Genomic DNA, 21,378 nt, shown 5'->3' with positions numbered 1-21,378 from the left:
TAAAAGCTTTTGGTCTTCAAAGCCCAGATGCAGCTCTTACTGGGTAGAATTCCTCCGTAGGCCGGTTTCACACATCAGTTTTTTTTTCCTCATATGTGAAAAATAGTACGTGTTTTTTTTAGCGTGCTGGATCCATTTTTGATCCACTTGTTAGTTTAAAAAATAAATGTTGCATCTGTTTTCCTTGTATGAAGAAAAATATCTCAGCTTGTATACATTAAACAGTAAATGTGGACAGCAAACTGATGACATCTGAGTGCCATCAGGTTTTTTTTACGGGGCCATCGATTTGCATAGCTGAGTTTGATCTGCAAAACAGATCAAAGTAGGACATGTCTCCGTATTTTTTTTGTGGACAACCAGTCTAAAAGAAAAAAAATGGGCTGGTGAAAAAGCAGATTATTTGCAATGGATCTGTGATCTACCTACTGAGACAGTGGAGAGCACACATACAAAAAACCCTGATAAATGAAAGAGCCCCTAGTGGCAGAAAATGGGTAACTGTTTGCATGGGCCAAATATGTGGGGGTTTGGTGTATTATGCTTAGGCCTGTACCAGAAGCCTCTGCTTTAAAGGTCTGGACTTTGGAGATGCCCTTTAAAGAGGGCCTTGTATAGTTATTACCTCATCTGCTTTTCTTCATTTTCTTTCTCCTTTAGTAAGCCATACATTGGGTCTTCATGAGCCTAAAGAAATGAAAAATGGACACAAACAAAAAAATTTACAATTCACACGTGTTTTATCTTGGTGAAGATCTATGAAGGTCATGTCAAAGTCATCATCTACAAATAAAGAGAATAATCATTATGTACAATAACTGTTTAAGGAAACTTTACAATTCACAATATTAAAAGATACCAAATGTAAAAGTTAGCATTTTCTAGTAGAGAATTTAGCAATGTGACATGGTCAGAACGCTGGAAAATCAGGATTACTTTCTTTCCCTGCTTCCCTTACAGATAACACTATGGCCTGGGCAGGACAGATGATACTTCCACCAAGGCGGCTATGGATATTATTTATTGATAGAAAGGTGGAATGTTCTGTTGCCAGTAATGGAAAAAAAAGGTAATGAATATTTATATATTTTCTATAAAGCTAACTTATTGGGCAACCGCTTCTCAGAATGAAGCGATCCTTGAGGGTCTGGCATCTGTAATTGGCAGATACCGCTAGTGGAAGCTGTGTGCGACTGCTTATGCCATACAAACTTTCTAATGCTTCTGCTTATAGAAGAGGGTGGTCTGGCGAGAATACCCCAATGATGCCAAAATAATAATGTCTTAATGTATTTTCCCTAAACTCAAAAGTGATTACTTCAATAAAAGACAGGGTATGCAAGGAGATCACTTGAAGGCTAATTAGCTGTCATGATGTGGCTACTGTTGTGTAGGTCACATATGATGAAGCTCTCTACTAGCATTAAGGCTGCGTGCCCACTATGCATTTTTCAAGCATTTTTGCCGCAGAATTTCCGCAGCAAAAACGCTTAAAAATGCTTTGCAATACGTGCCCCATGTTCCCCAATGGTAATCCGCATGTGCTGTGCACATGCTGCGGAGATTTCCGCTGCGGATTATCATTGCGGAAAAATACGCAGCATGTCCATTAATTTTGCGGACACGCAGCGTAATTGCTGCCATTGACTTGCATTGAAAAGCTTGATATCCGCATCACTCCATGTGCACATGCGGATATTAAGCGATTCAATGTGCGGATGGTACCCGGGTATGGAGAAGAGGAGACTCTCAACAAGACCTGGGTACCATAGTACCTGTAAAACAAAATAATTTAAAATAAAAAATAAAGATTATACTTACCTTCCTATGGCCCCCGGCCTCCTCAGCGATGCGTCCGGTGTGCTGGGCAGCTTGCGATGGTCTAAAAGGACCTGCGGTGACGTCATTTAGTCATGTGACATCAGCGGTCGCGTGACCTGTCACATGACTAAATGACGTCATGAAAGGTCCTTTCACACCACCGCGAGCAGTGCAAGAGACCGGACGCAGGGGAGAAAAGACCGGGGGCCATCGGAAGGTAAGTATAATCTTTATTTTTTATTATTTTAATTTTTTTTTAACTATTAACTTGGTCACACTATATAAATCCATGCCGGTTGCATGGATTTATATAGTGTGACCAAGTTGTCAAGCACTTTCCAAGTGATGCTAAAATCGCTTGGAAAAGCGCTTAACAAACCGCATGCAGAAATGCATGCAAAAACGCTTGACAAACGCTTCTACCTGGCAGGAAGAAGGCATGTAAAAAAAGCATGCCTTTTTCCTGACAGGGAGAAGCGGAAAAAATATGCAGCATTTCTGCATTGTGGGCACTTAGCCTTATAGACGAAAAGTGCTGTAACATACTCACTCTCGTAAACCAAAAGTGGATGTACTGCAAAGTACAGGAGAAACTTTATAATCCATGATGTACAATACAAAGTTACATAGCGGTACCATGTTAGCCAGAAAAATTGATGTAAATACTTTTATGCCAAAAAATGACAAAAGTATTCTCAGAGTGATACCTTTATTGGCTAACCAGAAAAAAAATATATATACAAGCTTTCAGAGCACAGAGGCTCCTTCGTCAGGCAATATTACAAATGAATTAAAAAGATACAAGGCACAACATTTAGAGATGTTACAGCAAACATTTGTTCATGAGGTGGAGGGGGAGATGCCTGTTACTGATAAGTCAAGGAGATCAAATTAGGATTTTTTGTTGCAAATAGAGAAGAGGCTCTGGGAATGTTTAATTATCTGGAGGTGTGAATTGTGTCCATGCAGTGAGTCATAAACCCAGGTGTTAGATTGAGTCCTGTTGTTAAGGAACTGAACATCCTTATCAATTTGAATTCCCAGATTTTTCTCTCCCTGTAGTTTATCTATCCATGAAACACACTGATGGTAAAAATGGACACACGGCTGACAGACTGACGGTAAACATGGACAATCTGATGACACACTGATGCACAACATTGATACAATTTTTTCACGTATGTGTTTAAGCACGGACGTGTGAATGAGGCCTAATCATCATAAAACCAATCAGTGTTAATCAATAAAAAATAGGGTTGGATGCTTTAATACCTGACATTTTTCACTGAGACAGTTTTGGTATATAACTTATGTATTATGTACAGTGACCAGTTTGCATTTTTGCTATGGTTTCTGCTTGGCAGAGCCGAGCGAAGGGGATTTATCAGACTCATATCGGCTTTGCCAGGTACGTATTGTCACTCCTATGGATTCCCCTGTTACAGTGAAAAATGCACAATATAAAAAAAATAATGTCAAAAGATATTTTATGACCTTTTCGGAGACATATTGTGTAAGAAATAAAAACCTATGCATAATAGGTATCTACATAACAGGAAAACCTGAAGAATTCATTTAAAAGCTTATGAGAAACAAAAAACATTAAAATCATTTGCGTTTCCTAAATTTGTGTTGGGAAAAAAAAAATTATAAATATGACAGTACTATATAAGAACCCCTAAAGATGCTGAATATAGCATGTTTTCCTGCATAAGATAAGGCCTCATAATGCCACACCAGAAAAAAAAAATAGGAAAAAAAGTAAGTTACAGCTGCTGAAAACTGAAGAGGCAAAAGCAGAGAAAATAAAGTGTGATTAGAGGCCTTTCAAGCCTGGTCACTTGTGGACTTATACATATGATGACTTGCTGGCCTCTATAACATACTGCATTACTCTGAAATTAAGGCATGGCGTCCAGCAACATTGCGCTGACAAGCATCCTATTGACAGCCATCTCTCGCAAGATTTAATAGGAATAGAGAGTTACTGCTATACCAACACATAGGGACTCTGATTGCTATGGGCATTCACAGTGGCATCTAATGAGTAAAATGGCCATGACCGGAATTATGTCCGATTTCGACTATTGCAGAAAGAGCTTGGCTGTGCATTAATGCTGGCATACACTGCTGAGGCCATGTCATGGCAGCGCCATAAATGTATGACCTCTGTCCACAAGACCCAGGCTCCTCTGCCTTAAATGTGCAGTACATCAGATGGCACCAAAGGGTTAATCCCTTTGATCTGGGGCAATATATAATTTTTGTGCTTTTGTTTTTCCTGCTCTTCGACATCATATGAGGGCTTGCTTTTAGCGGGATGAGTTGTAGTTTTGCTGTTATTCAGTAGATTTTATATCTACTGAATAACAGCAAAGAAATTCCAAGTGGGGCAGTATGGTGAAAAATATGCAATTCCACCATGATATTGTATATTAAAAATGACCTGAAACCTGATTCTCAAACGTGCATATTTTTTCTTATTTACTGTAAGTGGTGAGAAAATATTCAGAAGTTTGTAAAAAAAAAAATTAGTTTGTATCTCATGTTTCCGAGACCCGTAACATTTTTACTCTTCCATCAATAGAGCTGTGTGAGGGCTTGTTTTTGGCGTGGCGATAAGACCTTTTCATCCATACCATTTTGAGGTCCATAAGATGTTTTTATCACTTCTTATGCTATTGTTTTTAGTGGGACGTGTGGTGACCAAAAATCCAAAATTTTGTCATTTCAATTTTTTTTTTCCCGTTACAACATTTACCGATTGGGTTAATCGGCTTTATATTTTGGTAAATCAACTTTTTTGGACGTCTTGACACCAAAAATGTTTTATTTTTTTTTAAATTTCTTCCTTTTTAATGGAGGGAAAAAAGAGGGCCATTAAAATTTCTAGATTTTTTATTTGATTTTAACTGTTTAATTATTTTTTAATCTTCTTAGAGGACTTTAACATGTGATCATCTAAATGCTTATACTACACTGCTCAAAAAATAAAGGGAACACTTAAACAACAGAATATAACATATACAACAAGTAAATCAAACTTCTGTGAAATCAAACTGTCCACTTAGGAAGCAACACTGATTGACAATCAATTTCACATGCTGTTGTGCAAATGGAATAGACAATAGATGGAAATTATTGGCAATTATCAAGACACCCTCAATAAAGGAGTGGTTCTGCAGGTGGGGACCACAGACCACATCTCAGTACCAGTGCTTTCTGGCTGATGTTTTGGTCACTTTTGAATGTTGGTTGTGCTTTCACACTCGTGGTAGCATGAGACGGACTCTACAACCCACAGAAGTTGCTCAGGTAGTGCAGCTCATCCAGGATGGCACATCAATGAGAGCTGTGGCAAGAAGGTTTGCTGTGTCTGTCAGCGTAGTGTCCAGAGGCTGGAGGCGCTTCCAGGAGGCAGGCCAGTACACCAGGAGACGTGGAGGGGGCCGTAGGAGGGCAACAACCCAGCAGCAGGACCGCTAACTCCGCCTTTGTGCAAGGAGGAACAGGAGGAGCACTGCCAGAGCCCTGCAAAATGACCTCCAGCAGGCCACAAATGTGCATGTGTCTGCACAAATGGTTAGAAACCGACTCCATGAGGGTGGTATGAGGGCCCGACATCCACAGATGGGGGTTGTGCTCACAGCCCAACACCGTGCAGGATGCTTTGCATTTGCCACAGAACACCAGGATTGGCAAAGTTGCCACCGGCGCCCTGTGCTCTTCACAGATGAAAGCAGGTTCACACTTAGCACATGTGACAGACGTGACAAGAGTCTGGAGACGCCGTGGAGAGCGATCTGCTGCCTGCAACATCCTTCAGCATGACCGGTTTGGCAGTGGGTCAGTAATGGTGTGGGGTGGCATTTCTTTGGGGGGCCGCACAGTCCTCCATGTGTTCGCCAGAGGTAGCCTGACTGCCATTAGGTACCAAGATGAGATCCTCAGACCCCTTGTGAGACCATATGCTGGTGCAGTTGGCCCTGGGTTCCTCCTAATGCAAGACAATGCCAGACCTCATGTGGAGTGTGTCAGCAGTTCCTTCAAGATGAAGGCATTGAAGCTATGGACTGGCCCGCCCGTTCCCCAGACCTAAATCCGATTGAGCACATCTGGGACATCATGTCTCGCTCCATCCTCCAACGTCACGTTGCACCACAGACTGTTCAGGAGTTGGTGGATGCTTTAGTCCAGGTCTGGGAGGAGATCCCACAGGAGACCATCCGCAACCTCATCAGGAGCATGTCCAGGCATTGTAGGGCGGTCATACAGGCACGTGGAGGCCACACACAATACTGAGCCTCATTTTGACTTGTTTTACGGACATTACATCAAAGTTGGATCAGCCTGTAGTGCGTTTTTCCACTTTAATTTTTTTTTGGGGGGGGGGGGGGTGACTCCAAATCCAGGCCTCCATTGGTTAATAAATTTGATTTCCATTGATGATTTTTGTGTGATTTTGTTGTCAGCACATTCAGCTTTGTACAGAACAAAGTATTCAATGAGAATATTTCATTCATTCAAATCTAGGATGTGTTATTTGAGTGTTCCCTTAATTTTTTTGAGCAGTGTATATACTGCAATACCGCAGTAAGAGTATATAGTGAAAATCCTCATCTACATTGAAGCTTAGCATATAGCTGAGCTTCAAAGGAGTACAAGATGGCAGCAGGCTCTCAGCTGTCCTAGTAACTCATCGTCGCCCAACAATCACGTCATAAGAGGTCGATGGGAACGGACTTGCGCACGCACCGGCTGTGTCGTCATTTAAATGCCGCTGTCAGAGACTGAAGGGATCTAAACGTTTCACAGTCGAGACCAGAGCTCAGCTGCGTGTCGAGGAAGCTTCCACATCCAGGCACCTCAACATGTACGTACAGGTACAGGTGCATCTCACAAAATTAGAATATCATCAAAAAGTTAATTTATTTCAGTTCTTCAATACAAAGTGAAACTCATATATTATATAGTCATTACAAACAGAGTGATCTGTTTCAAGTGTTTATTTCTGTTAATGTTGAGGATTATGGCTTACAGCCAATGATAACACAAAAGTCATTATCTCAGTAAATTAAAATAATTAACAAAAAACACAAGCAAAGGCTTCCTAAACGTTTAAAAAGGTCCTTTAGTCTGTTTCAGTAGGTTCCACAATCATGTGGAAGACTGCTGACTTGACAGATGTCCAGAAGGCAGTCATTGACATACTCCACAAGGTCCCAGAGTTCCAATTTTCATTTGGAAATCAAGGTCCCAGAGTCTGGAGGAAGAGTGGAGAGGCACACAGTCCAAGCTGCTTGAGGTCTAGTGTGAAGTGTCCACAATCAGTGATGGTTTGGGGAGCCATGTCATCTGCTGGTGTAGGTCCACTGTGTTTTATCAAGACCAAAGTCAGCGCAGCCGTCTACCAGGAAATTTTAGAGCACTTCATGCTTCCCTCTGCCGACAAGCTATTTGGAGATGGAAATTTCATTCTCCAGCAGGACATGGCACCTGTCCACACTGCCAAAAGTACCAATACATGGTTTAAAAACAACAGTATCACTGTGCTTGATTGGCCAGCAAACACGCCTGACCTTAACCCCATAGAGAATCTATGGGGTATTGTCAAGAGGAAGATGAGAGATACCAGATCCAACAATGCAGACGAGCTGAAGGCTGCTATCAAAGCAACCTGGGGTTCCATAACACCTCAGCAGTGCCACAGGCTGATCGCCTCCATGCCACGCCGCATTGATGCAGTAATTGATGCAAAAGGAGCCCCAACCAAGTATTGAGTGCATTTACTGAACATACATTTCAGTAGGCCAACATTTTGGATTTTAAAATCATTTTTCAAGCTGTTGTTATAAAGTATTCTAATTTACTGAGATAATGACTTTTGTGTTTTCATTGGCTGTAAGCCATAATCATCAATATAACAGAAATAATCACTTGAAACAGATTACTTTGTAATGACTCTATATAATATATGAGTTTCACATTTTGTATTGAAGAACTGAAATAAATTAACATTTTGATGATATTCTAATTTAGTGAGATGCACCTGTATGTCCATATGCGTGGTAAAGTGCTTTCATTTTTTATTGTGTTTTTCTCTTAAATGTGTATGTGTGAATATGTGAAAACATGAAAAATATTACACTTGGATACAAAATTGCATGAAGGAGCCCATGATTGTAAACTGCTGAACAGCAATATAATAATTGCCAGGGACCTACTTACAGAAAATAAATATGGATATAAATTAAATATATATATTTCAATTGATAATTACGCAACTAACTGGTGTGACCACTACAAAAATAATAGTCCACTTTTTCACTTACCACTCTGAACTGCTCAATTTTTTGATTGCCTTTGATGAAATATGGACATTCACGATCACCAGTTCTGTGACCATACTGCTTACATCTCCAACCTAAAGAAGCACATGATGCCTGTTTACAGGAGTGTATGTAAAGGGTGAGCTGAAAATGTAGTACAGGACACATTCTATAAATGGCAGCTAGCAACCCGTGGATTGTAATCGACCAGATCATGAATATATGACAAGACAATGAGGAGCTTGGTGACTATGATACGGATGCAGGAGGGCAAGAGACATCTTAATAAGTGACGTCCAGACTAGTTGCTGTAGCATCATCCTTTAGTGTTCTGCAACCACTATTCTTCAGACGCAAGCTACGGTATTCTTTTTAGGCTCTGTGTTGTGCTTTCCATTATACAACCATTATCGCACAACTGACACCAATGACTGATGGACCCCACAGCCTTTTATTCTGTTTAATGTCTCTCTTGAGTGTTCAGATTAATAAAAGTAAAAGACCTTTAATGAGATTCAGCCATAAGTACGCAGCAGTAGGCCAGCCACTGGAGATAATAAACCAGCAGGGTGATAATGCTGGAGAGTAGCCACCTAGGTAGAGAAGGTGGATGGTAGTAGTTGGATCTTTCTAAGAGGATAACAGAAAATGGAGACAATTGTAGAGTGAAAACAATGTACACACACCAGGATCCAGCTTTGACTAAATTTCTCCTGTCTACATGGGAAAATAAAGGTAATTTTTTACATTGACCATATGATACCATAATAAACCCCATTTGCCCTGAGAGAAGTCAAATGCTGGCATTGCCAAGCAGCTCTTAAGGTTTGTTTGGTGGCTAGGAAGAATAAAAGAAGGTCTTCTAAGCGAGATTGTAGTTGTAAGTACTTATCCAAAGGCTAATGGCATTCAGGCCGGTCCATGATGTATATAGCATTGCGGTTTTCCAGTGCCATAAGCAATTAGGAAAGTAACCAGGGCCACCAGGCTACTGTAGGGGGTGTCAGATATCAGCACATTAACACTTTGTAGTTTATTTCAATTAAAATAGGGTAATTAAGGGTCAATCGGCCACTATTGTTCAGCTGTAGAAGCAAGGCCTAAATCTTCCTCCTGACATTCCATATGGTAATGATGGCAGTGTTGATAGAGAGGAGATTAGAGTATAATATCAAGAGGATACCTTGTGTATGTAGGTCCTATCTATGCATTTGTTCTGGACCCTAATACTGTAACTTAGAATTGGGCCCATCAGGTTGTGCTGCCTTGTTTCATAGGAAAAATAGCACTGCATAGCGTAATATTATTATTTTCAAGACGAAGGAGAGGCTTTACTAGGACAACATGGCCGTTGAGTTTACTCACATTGCATAACCTTTACTTCTTTGCCCAAGGGCATCCATAGTCCTCTGGTAGGAGCATGTGCAAGGAAATCTCTGGCATGTTCATTGCCAGGCAAATCAGGAATACAGTCTTCAGGTTTTGGCTCATCTTCCTGAGATGAGAAAAAAGAATCAACAATAATGTACTTAATATGTCATGTCTTAAAGGGAGTGTGTCAACAGTTCTAGCACTGCAAAACTACTGGCAGCACTAAGAAGGAGAAGGGCAGAGGCGTGTATTCCCACCTTACTGTACTGGGTAGGTCTGATTAAACACCCCTTGCTGGGTAAACCCACTGACACACTTCCTTCAATGCCATGGGTAGGATTTGATACAATGAGATATGTAAAGCAATGTTCACAGGTTGAAGAGTCTGTCTGGATGCATGTATGAATTCCTAGACAGAATCCGCGGCAACTGTGCCAGCAAACCATAGGGACAGGTATTCTCATGAAAAAACACTACGCAGAATAATGGCTGTACATTTTATAACCCAATTTAGGGGCACTCTGTGGACCACTTCTTCCTGACCTTGGGTAAATATGAGTTTACTTTGATGGATTATGAGACATCTATGCACTTTAACAGAGTACTTATTGCTCCCTTTGGTATATCTTGTTTATGTGTATGGCGGGGTTTCTTTTGAGTAAAATCCTATGACAGGATAATTACCTGTGATTATTCCTGTTGATGGTGTGGTATTGACATGTGGGCATGTTAACACTGTGTAACTATCCAATATTGAGTACCTATAAGTAATCTTTTTTTCTGATGCCCTGTTCTATCCACTCACATTCTCCAGGATATACTCATACTTACCCGTTGTAATATTTGTGATTTAGTATATGGTGTATATTTATCCACCTATTGTTTCCAAGATAGATCTATACTTATGTTTTGAAAAACTTGTGACATAGTATGCATGTTCCCTAGGTCAGGTTTATATTCTTGGTACAACTTCTTTGTTGGTTTTTAATCATTTTTATTATTCCTGTTCAATAAAATTTGTTATATTTTACCTCTATTCGGCTGTATACTCCTAATTTTTTCTATGTAGGATTTTTACATTTTATAATCCGCAGCCTTCTCATTATTGGCACATTCTTTGCTGAAAAGCCATGGGTTAGTTCTAATAAACCTCAAAGGTAGTTTGCATGCAAAACTGCAGAAGAAATAGAATTTTCAGCTGCAGATTATCACAAGAATCCATGGTATATTTGACTAGAGCAATCCAGACTGAGGGTGAGCTGCAGGATGTGTTAGTAATAAACCATGGCTATGATTGTTAAACTGACCAGGAAAAGCATGCAGTGTGAATGTGACCTAATGCGTGATATGGATGCTGTATGGGTAGGGCAGCGCAATGTGTGCTGCGATAATGATACTGTACAAACTGTATGTAGAAAGAGCATAAGCCATGGTTTTTAAATATTAGAGTTAGGACTGTCCCATAAGGGTCGCCGTGATGAGGCAGGATGGCTTTCGCATTATTTTACCCTTTATTGCAGGGTATTTGTGTATTGTGTTTATGTCTTTGTTTTTTTTTTCATGGTGTGACTGCTATATTATACTTCTATATACACAAAAATTACCTTAATTAGTCCTGGTGGAGGTTTCTCATAGCTAAAAACAAAGACAAAAAACATAAAGAAGGATGAATATCCGTAGTGAATCAGTAGAAACTGCCAGTGTTACATACACTCCTGCTAAAATGGCAAGAACTGCTGCAAAAACTGCAGAGAGAACAATAGCTTCAACACTAACAGGAACATGATAATGGAAAAAATGTAGCAGGTCCCCGAAGAGCATGCTAATCCCTAATGGCATATCTAATTCTTATCGGATTTAGACCTCAAGACCAGTCGTTTTTCTCACCTTCTGCATTCTGAGAGGCATACTTTTTTTGTTACCAACATAGCTGAGTTACTTTGACTTCTTTAGCATAAATTTAGCATTTATTTGACACAATGCTTATCTTAACCTCATAACAACTTAGTTAATTTACAATGCTTGGTAGTGGACTTCAAGGCTATGTTCCCATGATGAGCTTTTGGTGAGTTTTTGATGTTGCGGATTTTCTTAACCATTTCTGCACCCATTAGGCAAAATAGGTTACTTGCATTTTTTCAAAAATATGCAGTGTACGAAACTCAGCAAATCTACCTGTTTGTTTCCATTCAGTCTTTACCCCCCACCCACCTCTTCCTTGATTGACAGCTCTGGCTTCATAGGGCCAGAGAAGGGTGGAGATAGATGGAAAACAAGTGGAAAGGTGTATATGAATGATTGGTCCCGCCATGCTGCACCGAGAGCCTGTACTTGGTTTGAACAGTCATTCTGTGCTGACAGAGGCACATTAAAGGGAAACTGTCACATCCAGAAAAGCTATTTACCTACAGATTTACAGTGAAGGTAAATAGTGTTATAATCATGTTAGGCTACTTTATTGAGAAAATGAACTTATATCCTCCCTGCAGCCACTCGATCGTTGAAACAGTGCAGGGCGCTATTAAGTCACCCCTCACTACACAGAGCGTGGCTGTAAGCACTCCCGGATATGCTGACTGACAGCCTGCTCTGCACACACGCTGTACAACAGGCTGTCAGTCAATGTGCTGGGGAGAGACTAAAGCCTACTCAGAGTATAGTGAGCGGTGAGTGTAATAGCTCCCAACACCGCCCCTATGACTGTCATTTTCTCCCTGTAGCCGCTGCTCCAGTAAGGCAGGCTTTTAATGCTATTTACCTGCCTATCAGTAGTGGTTCTGGATGGAATGGGTTCCCATTAATCCTGCACTATTGTAAATGAATAGTACCAGGTTAAAGCTCCCCGTTATCTAGCAGGAGCAAGTGTGACAGCAGTAGACCCTCAGGAGTAGAAAGAAGCAGTCTATACCACCTCTTTCATTTATTTTTGACTACATAGTACCCAACATGTGCTAAGCACTGAATAGAAGCATTCCTGGCATAGCAGCACTATTGGGTCCTAGCAGATCCACACAGCTTTACCAGTGACTTCTGTCACCATAGTGGGCTGTATTCCTCTGCAGTTCGGGCTCCTATGGATGCCTCACTTTTTGTGGAAGAAATGCACAAAAAAAGGGAAAACAATATCATCTCTTGGGAGACAAATTAGGGATAAACAAAAAAAAATTCCTCACCCCTGAGGAAAGAAAAGAAACACTTTTTTCTTATTAAATACATAACACAAAATCTGTACCAATTAGGCATCCACATGATCATATTAACCCGAAGAAGTAATTCAACAGGTTTAGTGTACAATGTGAACACGAACTATTAATAAACTATACCAAACATTTCTTGTTTTCTTTGTTCGCATTGCAAAACAGCGACAAAAAATTATACAATTTCCCCCACATAAAGCAAAGCTTTATAAACACATGTTAGTGAAAAAATAGCTGGATTGCTGAAATAAACAAGAGACTGATCATCAAAAGATTAGTTTTTACCCCTTTCCCCTTTTTTTAAGCTATTAGTTTTTCCTTATACATCACAAAGGGAAGCTCAGTGCAAAATGATGTATACAGCTAAATGACTGGTATAAATATGTATTGTGTAAGATGCCGTAGTGGTGGCTGCTGGTGTAAGGGGTATTCACTTAATAGGAGTCTCATGGCCATTGGGGCATATGGGGTAAGATAAAGCCCAATAGGGGTCCATAGAAGGGTGTGTACACATCTTTTACACCTGGGCGAACCCACCGGATTGTAGGAGAGGAAGACTTTTCAGGAAACGCCAGTAGTTTTTTCCTGAAATGTTGGGTTTTTTTTTACATTTTTTCGGTCATTTTCTGAGTGCTTTGAGCAGTTGACGGTTCTTGAATCTTCCCATTGCCTTGTATTGAAGAGTATATAGCGTCTTCAGAGCGAAAAATGCCTGAAGAATGGTCAGCTCACTTCTTTATAACTTCTTGAAAACCTGAACATATGACCAGCAAGTTTTACAAACAAATGGACGTGTTCTTTCTACATACTATAAAAATAGGGTTAATTGCTGTTTATACATGTTCTATTCTATTATTATTTTGGTAAAACATACCTACAAGCCCTAGGATGTTTTTGTACTATTTTATTTTTTTTTGTCTTTGAAACCAAAACAGGAAAAAAGGAGAAACCTGAAAGAAATTGCATTGTTCAAATTGCTTTGGCAAGAAAGGACTAAGATCCATGAGAAAATCTATATTTTGCTGCAATTTTTATCTTTTGTACTGCAATAATGAAATCTGAAGCACATCAACAAATCCACAGTTTTTACCTGCAGTCCATAAAAGTGATTTTAATCCCTTCCCGACATGTAACGTAATAGAATATCACAGATGGGGTCCCCAATGTATACAGCGGGATCAGGAGCTGAGCATGATCCATACCAGGGAAATGCCGGCTGACATCTTGTAATCACAGCGGCCGGAGTGAGATCCAGTAGCTGCTATCTAACTAATTAAATGCGGTTATCAATCTCTGACACCAGCATATAAACAGAGCAATTGTTATTTCTAGTTGAAGTTAACTATATACCGCAATACCCTTAAAGAGACTAAAAAAATATAAAAAGATACAAAATATTTAATTACGTTCTCTTCCTCCATTAACAATAAAGAAAAAAGAACATAGGTGTTTTTCCTGGGTCTACAACGGTCCAATCTCTCCAAATATAAAATTAATCCAATCAAAAAATGCTGTAAAGAAAAAAAAACTCAAAACGCCAGAATTGCTTTTTTCTTGTCGCTGCAATTCAGCAAAAATGTCCAAGAAGAAATCAGAACGTCATACCTACCCCAAAATAATATCAATTAAGAGAGTCCGCTCACAACTCAAACACGAGCCCTCACACAGCTCAATCAGCATAAACATTAAAATGTTCTAAGTCCTGGATATTGTGACATAAACAAATGCCGTTATCACACTGACCTGGAGAATCATATTGCCAGGTGATATTCCAACACAATGAACGCCGTAAAAACAAAACCCAATAAACAATGGCAGGAATGAGGGTTTTTTTCCCCAATATTTCATAGTACTTGAAAGTTTTTGTCCTGTTTACGAGTAAAATGAATATTGTCTTTCAAAACCACAATTAGTCCCACAGAAAAACAATCCCTGCTATCACCATGTGGATGGAAAATAAAGTTATGACTCTCAGAAGCAGTTGCCTGCAGCTGTACCTCGGTCTCTTTTCTCTTAGACCACGTTCACATGTTCATTATTTGGTCAGTATTTTTCCTCAGTATTTGTAAGTTAAAACCAGGAGTTGGTAAAAAATACAGAAGTGGTGATCTGTTTCTATTATACCGTATTTTCCGGACTATAAGACGCACCGGACCATAAGACGCACCTAGGTTTTAGAGGAGGAAAAAAAAACAAAAAACATTGAAGCCAAAAATGTGTTCATGATGCACTGTTAAGGGGGAGGGGGTCTTCTGCTGACACTGGCATAGGGGTAATGTCCCCCAATTCTGACAATATCCCCCATCCTGGTATATATGCCCCCGCCTTCCTTTTATACGTGGTCCCCATCCCCATCCTGGTATGCATGGAACCCCTCCATCTCCATCCTGGTATGCATGGCACCCCTCATCCCTAGCCTGGTATGCATGGAACCCCTCCATCCTTATCCTGGTATGCATGGCACCCCTCATCCCTGTCCAGGTATGCATGGCACAGCAATCCCCATCCTGGTATGCATAGCACAGCAATCCCCATCCTGGTATGCATAGCACAGCAATCCCCATCCTGGTATGCATGGCACCCCTCATCCCTATCCTGGTATGCATGGCTCCCCTCTTCCCTATCCTGGTATGCATGGCTCCCCACATCCCTATCCTGGTATGCATGGCTCCCCTCATCCCTATCCTGGTATGCATGTCTCCCCTCATCCCTATCCTGGTATGCAAGGCACAGCAATCCCCATCATGGTATGCATGGCACCCCTCATCCCTATCCTGGTATGCATGGCACCCCTCCTCCCCATCCTGGTATGCATGGCACCCCTCATCCCTATCCTGGTATGCATGGCACCCCTCATCCTTATCCTGGTATGCATGGCACCCCTAATCCCTGTTCTGGTATGCATGGCACCCCTAATCCCTATCCTGGTATGCATGGCACCTCTCATCCCAGTCCTGGTATGCATGGCACCCCTAATCCCCGTCCTGGTATGCATGGCACCCCTCATCCCCGTCCTGGTATACATGGCACCCCTAATCCCCGTCCTGGTATGCCTGGCACCCCTAATCCCTATCCTGGTATGCCTGGCACCCATAATCCCTGTCCTGGTATGCATGGCACCCCTAATCCCTGTCCTGGTATGCATGGCACCCCGAATCCCTGTCCTGGTATGCATGGCACCCCGAATCCCTATCCTGGTATGCATGGCACCCCTAATCCCTATCCTGGTATGCATGGCACCCCTAATCCCTATCCTGGTATGCATGGCACCCCTCATCCTTATCCTGGTATGTATGGCCCCCTCATCTTTATCCTGGTGTGCATGGTCCCCCTAATCCCCATCATGCTGCACATAAAAAAAAAAAAAATAAACACTCCTACTCACCTCTCTTCTCTCTCCTCCAGTGCTGCGTCCTGTCTGCCCTAACTGATCTCTCCATGTGAGCTGCACATGACGTCACTGCCATGCGCGGCTCACAAGGAGAGATCAGCTGCCGGAAGTCACTGCTCCCCATGCCGGGACTGTGTGCGCGGGGAGCAGTGACTTCACTCTCCTTCATAGCCGGCACACAGCGTAGCCGCGCTGCGGCTCCTGCTGCTGCCGGGCTATACCATGTGCCCGCTTATTAAAGGGCATGAATATTCACCCCCTCCCCACGCCCATGGGCGTGGAGAGAGGTTGAATATTCATGCCCTTTAACAGCGGGCACAGGCGATTCCGGCAGCAGCAGGAGCCGCAGCGCGGCTACACTGTGTGCTGCTATTAAGGAGCATGAATATTCAGTGCTCCCCACGCCCCATGGGCGTGGGGAGCAGTGAATATTCATTTTCTTTAGCAGCGGGGACAGTGTAGGCTGCAGCGGGCAGCTGCTGCCTCCTGAGCCCCGCTCCTCCACCGCTACCGCTCCCCCCACACCCCACATATATATACACCCCCCCCCCCCAACATTCGGACTATAAGACGCACCCCTTATTTTCCTCCAAAATTTTGGAGGAAAAAAGTGTGTCTTATAGTCCGAAAAATACGGTACTTTACCTCTGATTGTCCCACTCCTGATTTTGGCTTACAAATACCGATATAACATACTGACCAAATACTGAACGTGTGAACGTGGCCTTACGTTCAACTAACTATACAATTATGTCTCGTTAACTGACGGTCACCCGCGAGTGCCACATGTCTGGAACTTGCGGGTCTCCTGACCCAAACTCTATAGTCTCATGTCTGCCTATGAGGCTGCAGAGCTCAAGTTAGGACACCTGGCCCTGAATGCCCTGAACTTACAAGATCTCAACATGCTTGATCTTCTGTATCTCCTGGGAGGTGTGGGTACCACCACTGCTGCTGCTCCGTCTCCGTTTTCTGTCACTATGATGGTGGCTTCTACTACTGCTCCCTGGTGTCACAGGCTCATCCTCTTCACTCCGGCGCCTGCGATCTTCTTTCCTTCTGTGGGACATTTTCTACTGCCTGTAATACAACCACATTACTAAGACGAAGTGACGTTTATAGGGTCTTTTCATAAGCAGCATTCAGAGCTCTACTGTATTTTACTGTCAAATACAAACAGATGCTATTAAAGGGTTTGTCCACTACTTAGACAACCCTTTCTCAATCCCTATGTTTCCCCGTGGTAAAATAATAACATCTATACTTACCTCTGGTACCGATGCGGTTCCAGTGGTGTGGCACTGGCTCGCCTGAGGCTTGCTCTCCTGGCTCTCCCCTCTTTCAGATAAATCACATACATCCAGAGGGCGTGAGAGAGGAGCCGCACCACCTAATGTGTAAGGAGTATAGAGGGAGTCAGGAAAGAGAACTCTTAGCCTAATTCCTAATGTATGTGGCCAGCCTAACAAGGCTCATTAGTCATATACAGAATACAGGCAAGTAAACCAGCCAAGAAACCATGTCAGCCAACCAGCAGAATTACATACACTATTAAAGGGAGTCTGGCAGCAGATTTCTCCCAACTAACCAATAACAGTGCTGGCTGGTGCATAAAAAGGGGTTGGCTACTTTAGCAAATGTGTTTTAGACATAATTTTGTGCCACTTACTAATCAATCTATATATGTCAGGTTCTCATCCTGCTTGTTAGTGCAGGCTTCCCCACAGTTCCCACAATAGCACCTGGTGGAGAAGCATGTGACCAGACAGGTCCCTCTGCGTCCTCCAATAGAAAAAGACTTCAAAGGGTTGTGCGCTTCTGGACATCTCCGGCTTAATCAATTCAGGACTTCTATTACAATGAAATCAGTGTATCCTCCCCTCCTGCGGCAGCGCCGCTCCAGCCATAGTCCCAGAGGGTGACCTGACATTGCTGTAGCTGCAGCTGATGAGCCACCACTGGTTGGCTGCAGCGTTTTACTGGTTTGTCAGAGCTGCTCATTGACTGCAGCGATCAGGTGACACAATGCTGTCATGTCACCCTCAGGAATCGGGTAACTGCAGGAGGTATCCATTGTCTTTATTATAATTGGGGTCCTGAGTAATTAAGATGGTGTGTCCAGTGGTGGGCAGCCCCTTGACGAGTTTTCTATTGGAGGGCTCTGATGGACAGGTCAGGTAACATGGGAACAGTAGCCCTGCGAAGTCTGTGAGGAAGGCAGGAGGACCAGTAATACTGCCATATTACAAAGTGCCACAAAACCATGTCCACAACACATCTGTTATAATGTGAACACCGCCTCTAAAGAGACGCGAGAACAAACCTTCCCTGGAGCTGATGGGCTCAGCGGTCGTAGAAAACACATTTGTATTCTTTATGTCACTCAGCAACGAGCGCTGCACCAGGTCACTACACCCTTCCCCGGGGTCACTACACCCTCCCCCTGGTCATTAGACCCTTCCTCAGGTCACTACACCCTTCCCCGGGGTCACTACACCCTCCCCCTGGTCATTAGACCCTTCCTCGGGTCACTACACCCTCCCCCTGGTCATTAGACCCTTCCTCGGGTCACTACACCCTCCCCCTGGTCATTAGACCCTTCCTCGGGTCACTACACCCTCCCCCTGGTCATTAGACCCTTCCTCGGGTCACTACACCCTCCCCCTGGTCATTAGACCCTTCCTCGGGTCACTACACCCTACCCATGGTGCTGACTGATGGTTCCAGAGTTCTCGTCCTGCCCGTGATGGGCAGCACAGCGTACACCACGGCCTGGAGCAGGGGAAGGCTCGTAGAGGGCCAAAGTATAGACGGAGCTGAAAACACAAAAGGGGAGGGATCAGTAACAACAGGTACAGCACCTGCCTGGCTTGGGACCGCCCACTTGGCATTTTCAGGTTAATTAGCATGATAGATTTGTTTTTTTTTTTCAATTCTACCAGCGTGAAGACAGTATTCCCTGGTGTGTCCGGGCATTACTGGGGGAAAGCTGCGGACAGACTACAGGTGCCGCAGAGGGACACCATGTCCTCCACATACTGTGCGCCCAGCAATGCCACAGCGGGTACAGACCCCACTACCGAGGGCGGCACCATGTGTATCACAGGGGGAGCAGAGAACACACACGGACATTCTCCCACAGCAGGCACAGCACACCCAGGTATCCCCTTGTATAAAGCGCTCAGAACACCGTGCAGTCCACGCAGGACTCACCCGGATGTTGTGGTCCTCATAGAAGACGTCACAAACCCCGTACTACAACTACAAGAGGCCGCAATGATAAAGCCGCCATTATTCCACACACAGCATCCTGGTAGAATGACACCGCTGGGCTACGGGAAGATGGCGGTCGCCACAGACAGGAAGACAATGGGCGGAAGTGTTTATAATGGAAGAAACCGATAGCGCGCCCCCTTGTGGAGAGATCACAAGCTGCTCCTTCTCGGCGCAGCCGCTGCGGTACAACTATATGCCAGGACCGAGGATGCTGATAAAAATAGAGTTATCACTAAGTAAAAAGCACCGTGTCACGTGACCCTCCAGACCCTGCATCTGTCCCCAGTGACGTGCGGTCATGTGATCGGACCAGCACAGCCAGCTTTTTATTCCTGTTGTATTAACTGTCTAATTTTAACCCCTTCACCACCTAGGGTTTTTCCATTTTTGCGTTTTTGTTTTTTGCTCCCCTTGTTCCCAGAGCCATAACTTTTATATTTTTCGGTCAATATGGCCGTGTGAGGGCTTATTTTTTGCGGGACGAGTTATACTTTTGAACGCCATCACTGGTTTTACCATATCGTGTGTGGGAAAACAGGAAAAAAAATCTAATTATGGTGAAATTACAAAAAAAGTGCAATACCACAGATGTTTTTTTGTTTTTTTTTACCATGTTCACTAAATGCTAAATCTGACCTGCTATTGTGATTCTCCAGGTTACAAATGTGTAGACACCAAACATGTCCAGGTTGTTTTTTTATTATGTGGTGAAAACAAAATCCAAAGGTTTTTTTTTCTTTTGTTTTACAAAATCGCTATTTTCCGAGACCCGTAGCGTCTCCATTTTCCGGGATCTGGAGCCGGGTCAGGGCTTATTTTTTGTGCGCTGAGCTGACAGTTTTATTGATACCATTTTGGGGCAGATACGATGTTTTGATCGCCCGTTATTGCATTTTATTGCAGCGACCAAAAAAACACGTAATTCTGGCGTTTTGATTTTTTTTCTTGTTACGCCGTTTACCGATCGGATTAATTCTTTTTATATATTGATATATCAAGAGATTCTGAAATTGGAGATACCAAATATGTGTATATTTGATTTTTATTTATAGTTTTATTTTGAATGGGGTGAAAGGGGGGTGATTTCAACTTTTATATTTTTTTATATTTTTAAACTTTTTTTTTCTCCTTTTTACTTGCTTCAATAGTCTCCATGGGAGACTAGAAGCTGCGATGTTCTCATCGGCTGTGATACACACAGGAGCGCTGCAGCCCTGCTATGTGTAACAAAAATGCTTAGCTGCTATGAGCGCCAGCCTCTGGGTGGCGCTCACAGCAGTTTGGCAACAACACGGGTCTCCTGCAGACCCCGGGTTGTCATGCCAACCCATCGGCGGTCCACGGTCATGTGACACGGAGGCCGAAGGGCGGGTCTTATGACGCGCTTCCGGCACTGACCTGTAAAATGCGTCTGTCGGAGTTTGACAGCGGCATTTTACTTGTTAACAGCCACGGATGGATCGCGATTCCACCCGCAGCTGTTAGGGGCACATGACAGCTGATCAGATCAGCTCTCGTGCCAGGAAAGATGTGGGTTCAGCACCTTTGTCCGCATCAAAAGGAGGGAGACGACCTTGGACGTACCTATACGTCATAGGTCATAAAGGGGTTAAGATACGTATATCATACTTGCAGTTTTTACCTTCAGAGCCATTCTTAAAGGGGATGTCCGGCTTAAGGCCACGGCCCCACTATCAATATTTGGTCAGTATTTGGTCAGTATTTTTTTTCAGGAGTGGGAGCCAAAACCAGGTGAGGAACAATCAGAGAAAAGGTATAATGGAAACAAGTCACCAATTCTGCATTTATCACTCACTCCTGGTTTTGGCTCCCACTCCTGAGAAAAAATACTGACCAAATACTGATCGTGGGGTCGTGGCCTTAGGGTACAAGTCTGCAGAACTTTATGTGACTGCAGACTTGTGCCAGAGCAGGCAGTCGTGTTACCACAGGCTTGCGATTTACATACTTCTGGCCACATTCCCACTAGACA

General features: G+C 42.9%; 1 protein-coding gene across 5 annotated transcripts in view; it reads right to left on the bottom strand.

Moving 5' to 3' along the window:
• The window catches only part of RP9 (RP9 pre-mRNA splicing factor), a 43,019-nt gene that overhangs the window by 9,753 nt on the left and 11,888 nt on the right, over nucleotides 1–21,378 (bottom strand). Inside the window, exons 1-8 of one of the 5 annotated variants that reach the window (XM_073678278.1) lie at nucleotides 19,323–19,487; nucleotides 18,812–18,925; nucleotides 17,378–17,499; nucleotides 17,004–17,189; nucleotides 11,126–11,156; nucleotides 9,516–9,645; nucleotides 8,154–8,245; nucleotides 626–687 (exon numbers count right to left, since the gene is read on the bottom strand). In XM_073678278.1, the coding sequence (XP_073534379.1) occupies nucleotides 626–687; nucleotides 8,154–8,245; nucleotides 9,516–9,645; nucleotides 11,126–11,156; nucleotides 17,004–17,179 (491 nt within the window). In that variant the 5' untranslated portion in view covers nucleotides 17,180–17,189; nucleotides 17,378–17,499; nucleotides 18,812–18,925; nucleotides 19,323–19,487. Of the gene's footprint in view, nucleotides 1–625; nucleotides 688–8,153; nucleotides 8,246–9,515; nucleotides 9,646–11,125; nucleotides 11,157–17,003; nucleotides 17,190–17,377; nucleotides 17,500–18,811; nucleotides 18,926–19,322; nucleotides 19,488–21,378 lie in introns of those variants that run through there. The other 4 variants (XM_073678280.1, XM_073678279.1, XM_073678277.1 and 1 more) reach the window with 4 other exon arrangements.

Source organism: Phyllobates terribilis, unplaced genomic scaffold (assembly GCF_046119375.1).
Source record: "Phyllobates terribilis strain yellow unplaced genomic scaffold, ASM4611937v1 Scaffold_4__5_contigs__length_816908805, whole genome shotgun sequence".
Classification (NCBI taxonomy): domain Eukaryota; kingdom Metazoa; phylum Chordata; class Amphibia; order Anura; family Dendrobatidae; genus Phyllobates; species Phyllobates terribilis.
Note: the sequence above shows the minus strand (reverse complement) of the source record. Positions and strands in the feature narration are given on the sequence as shown.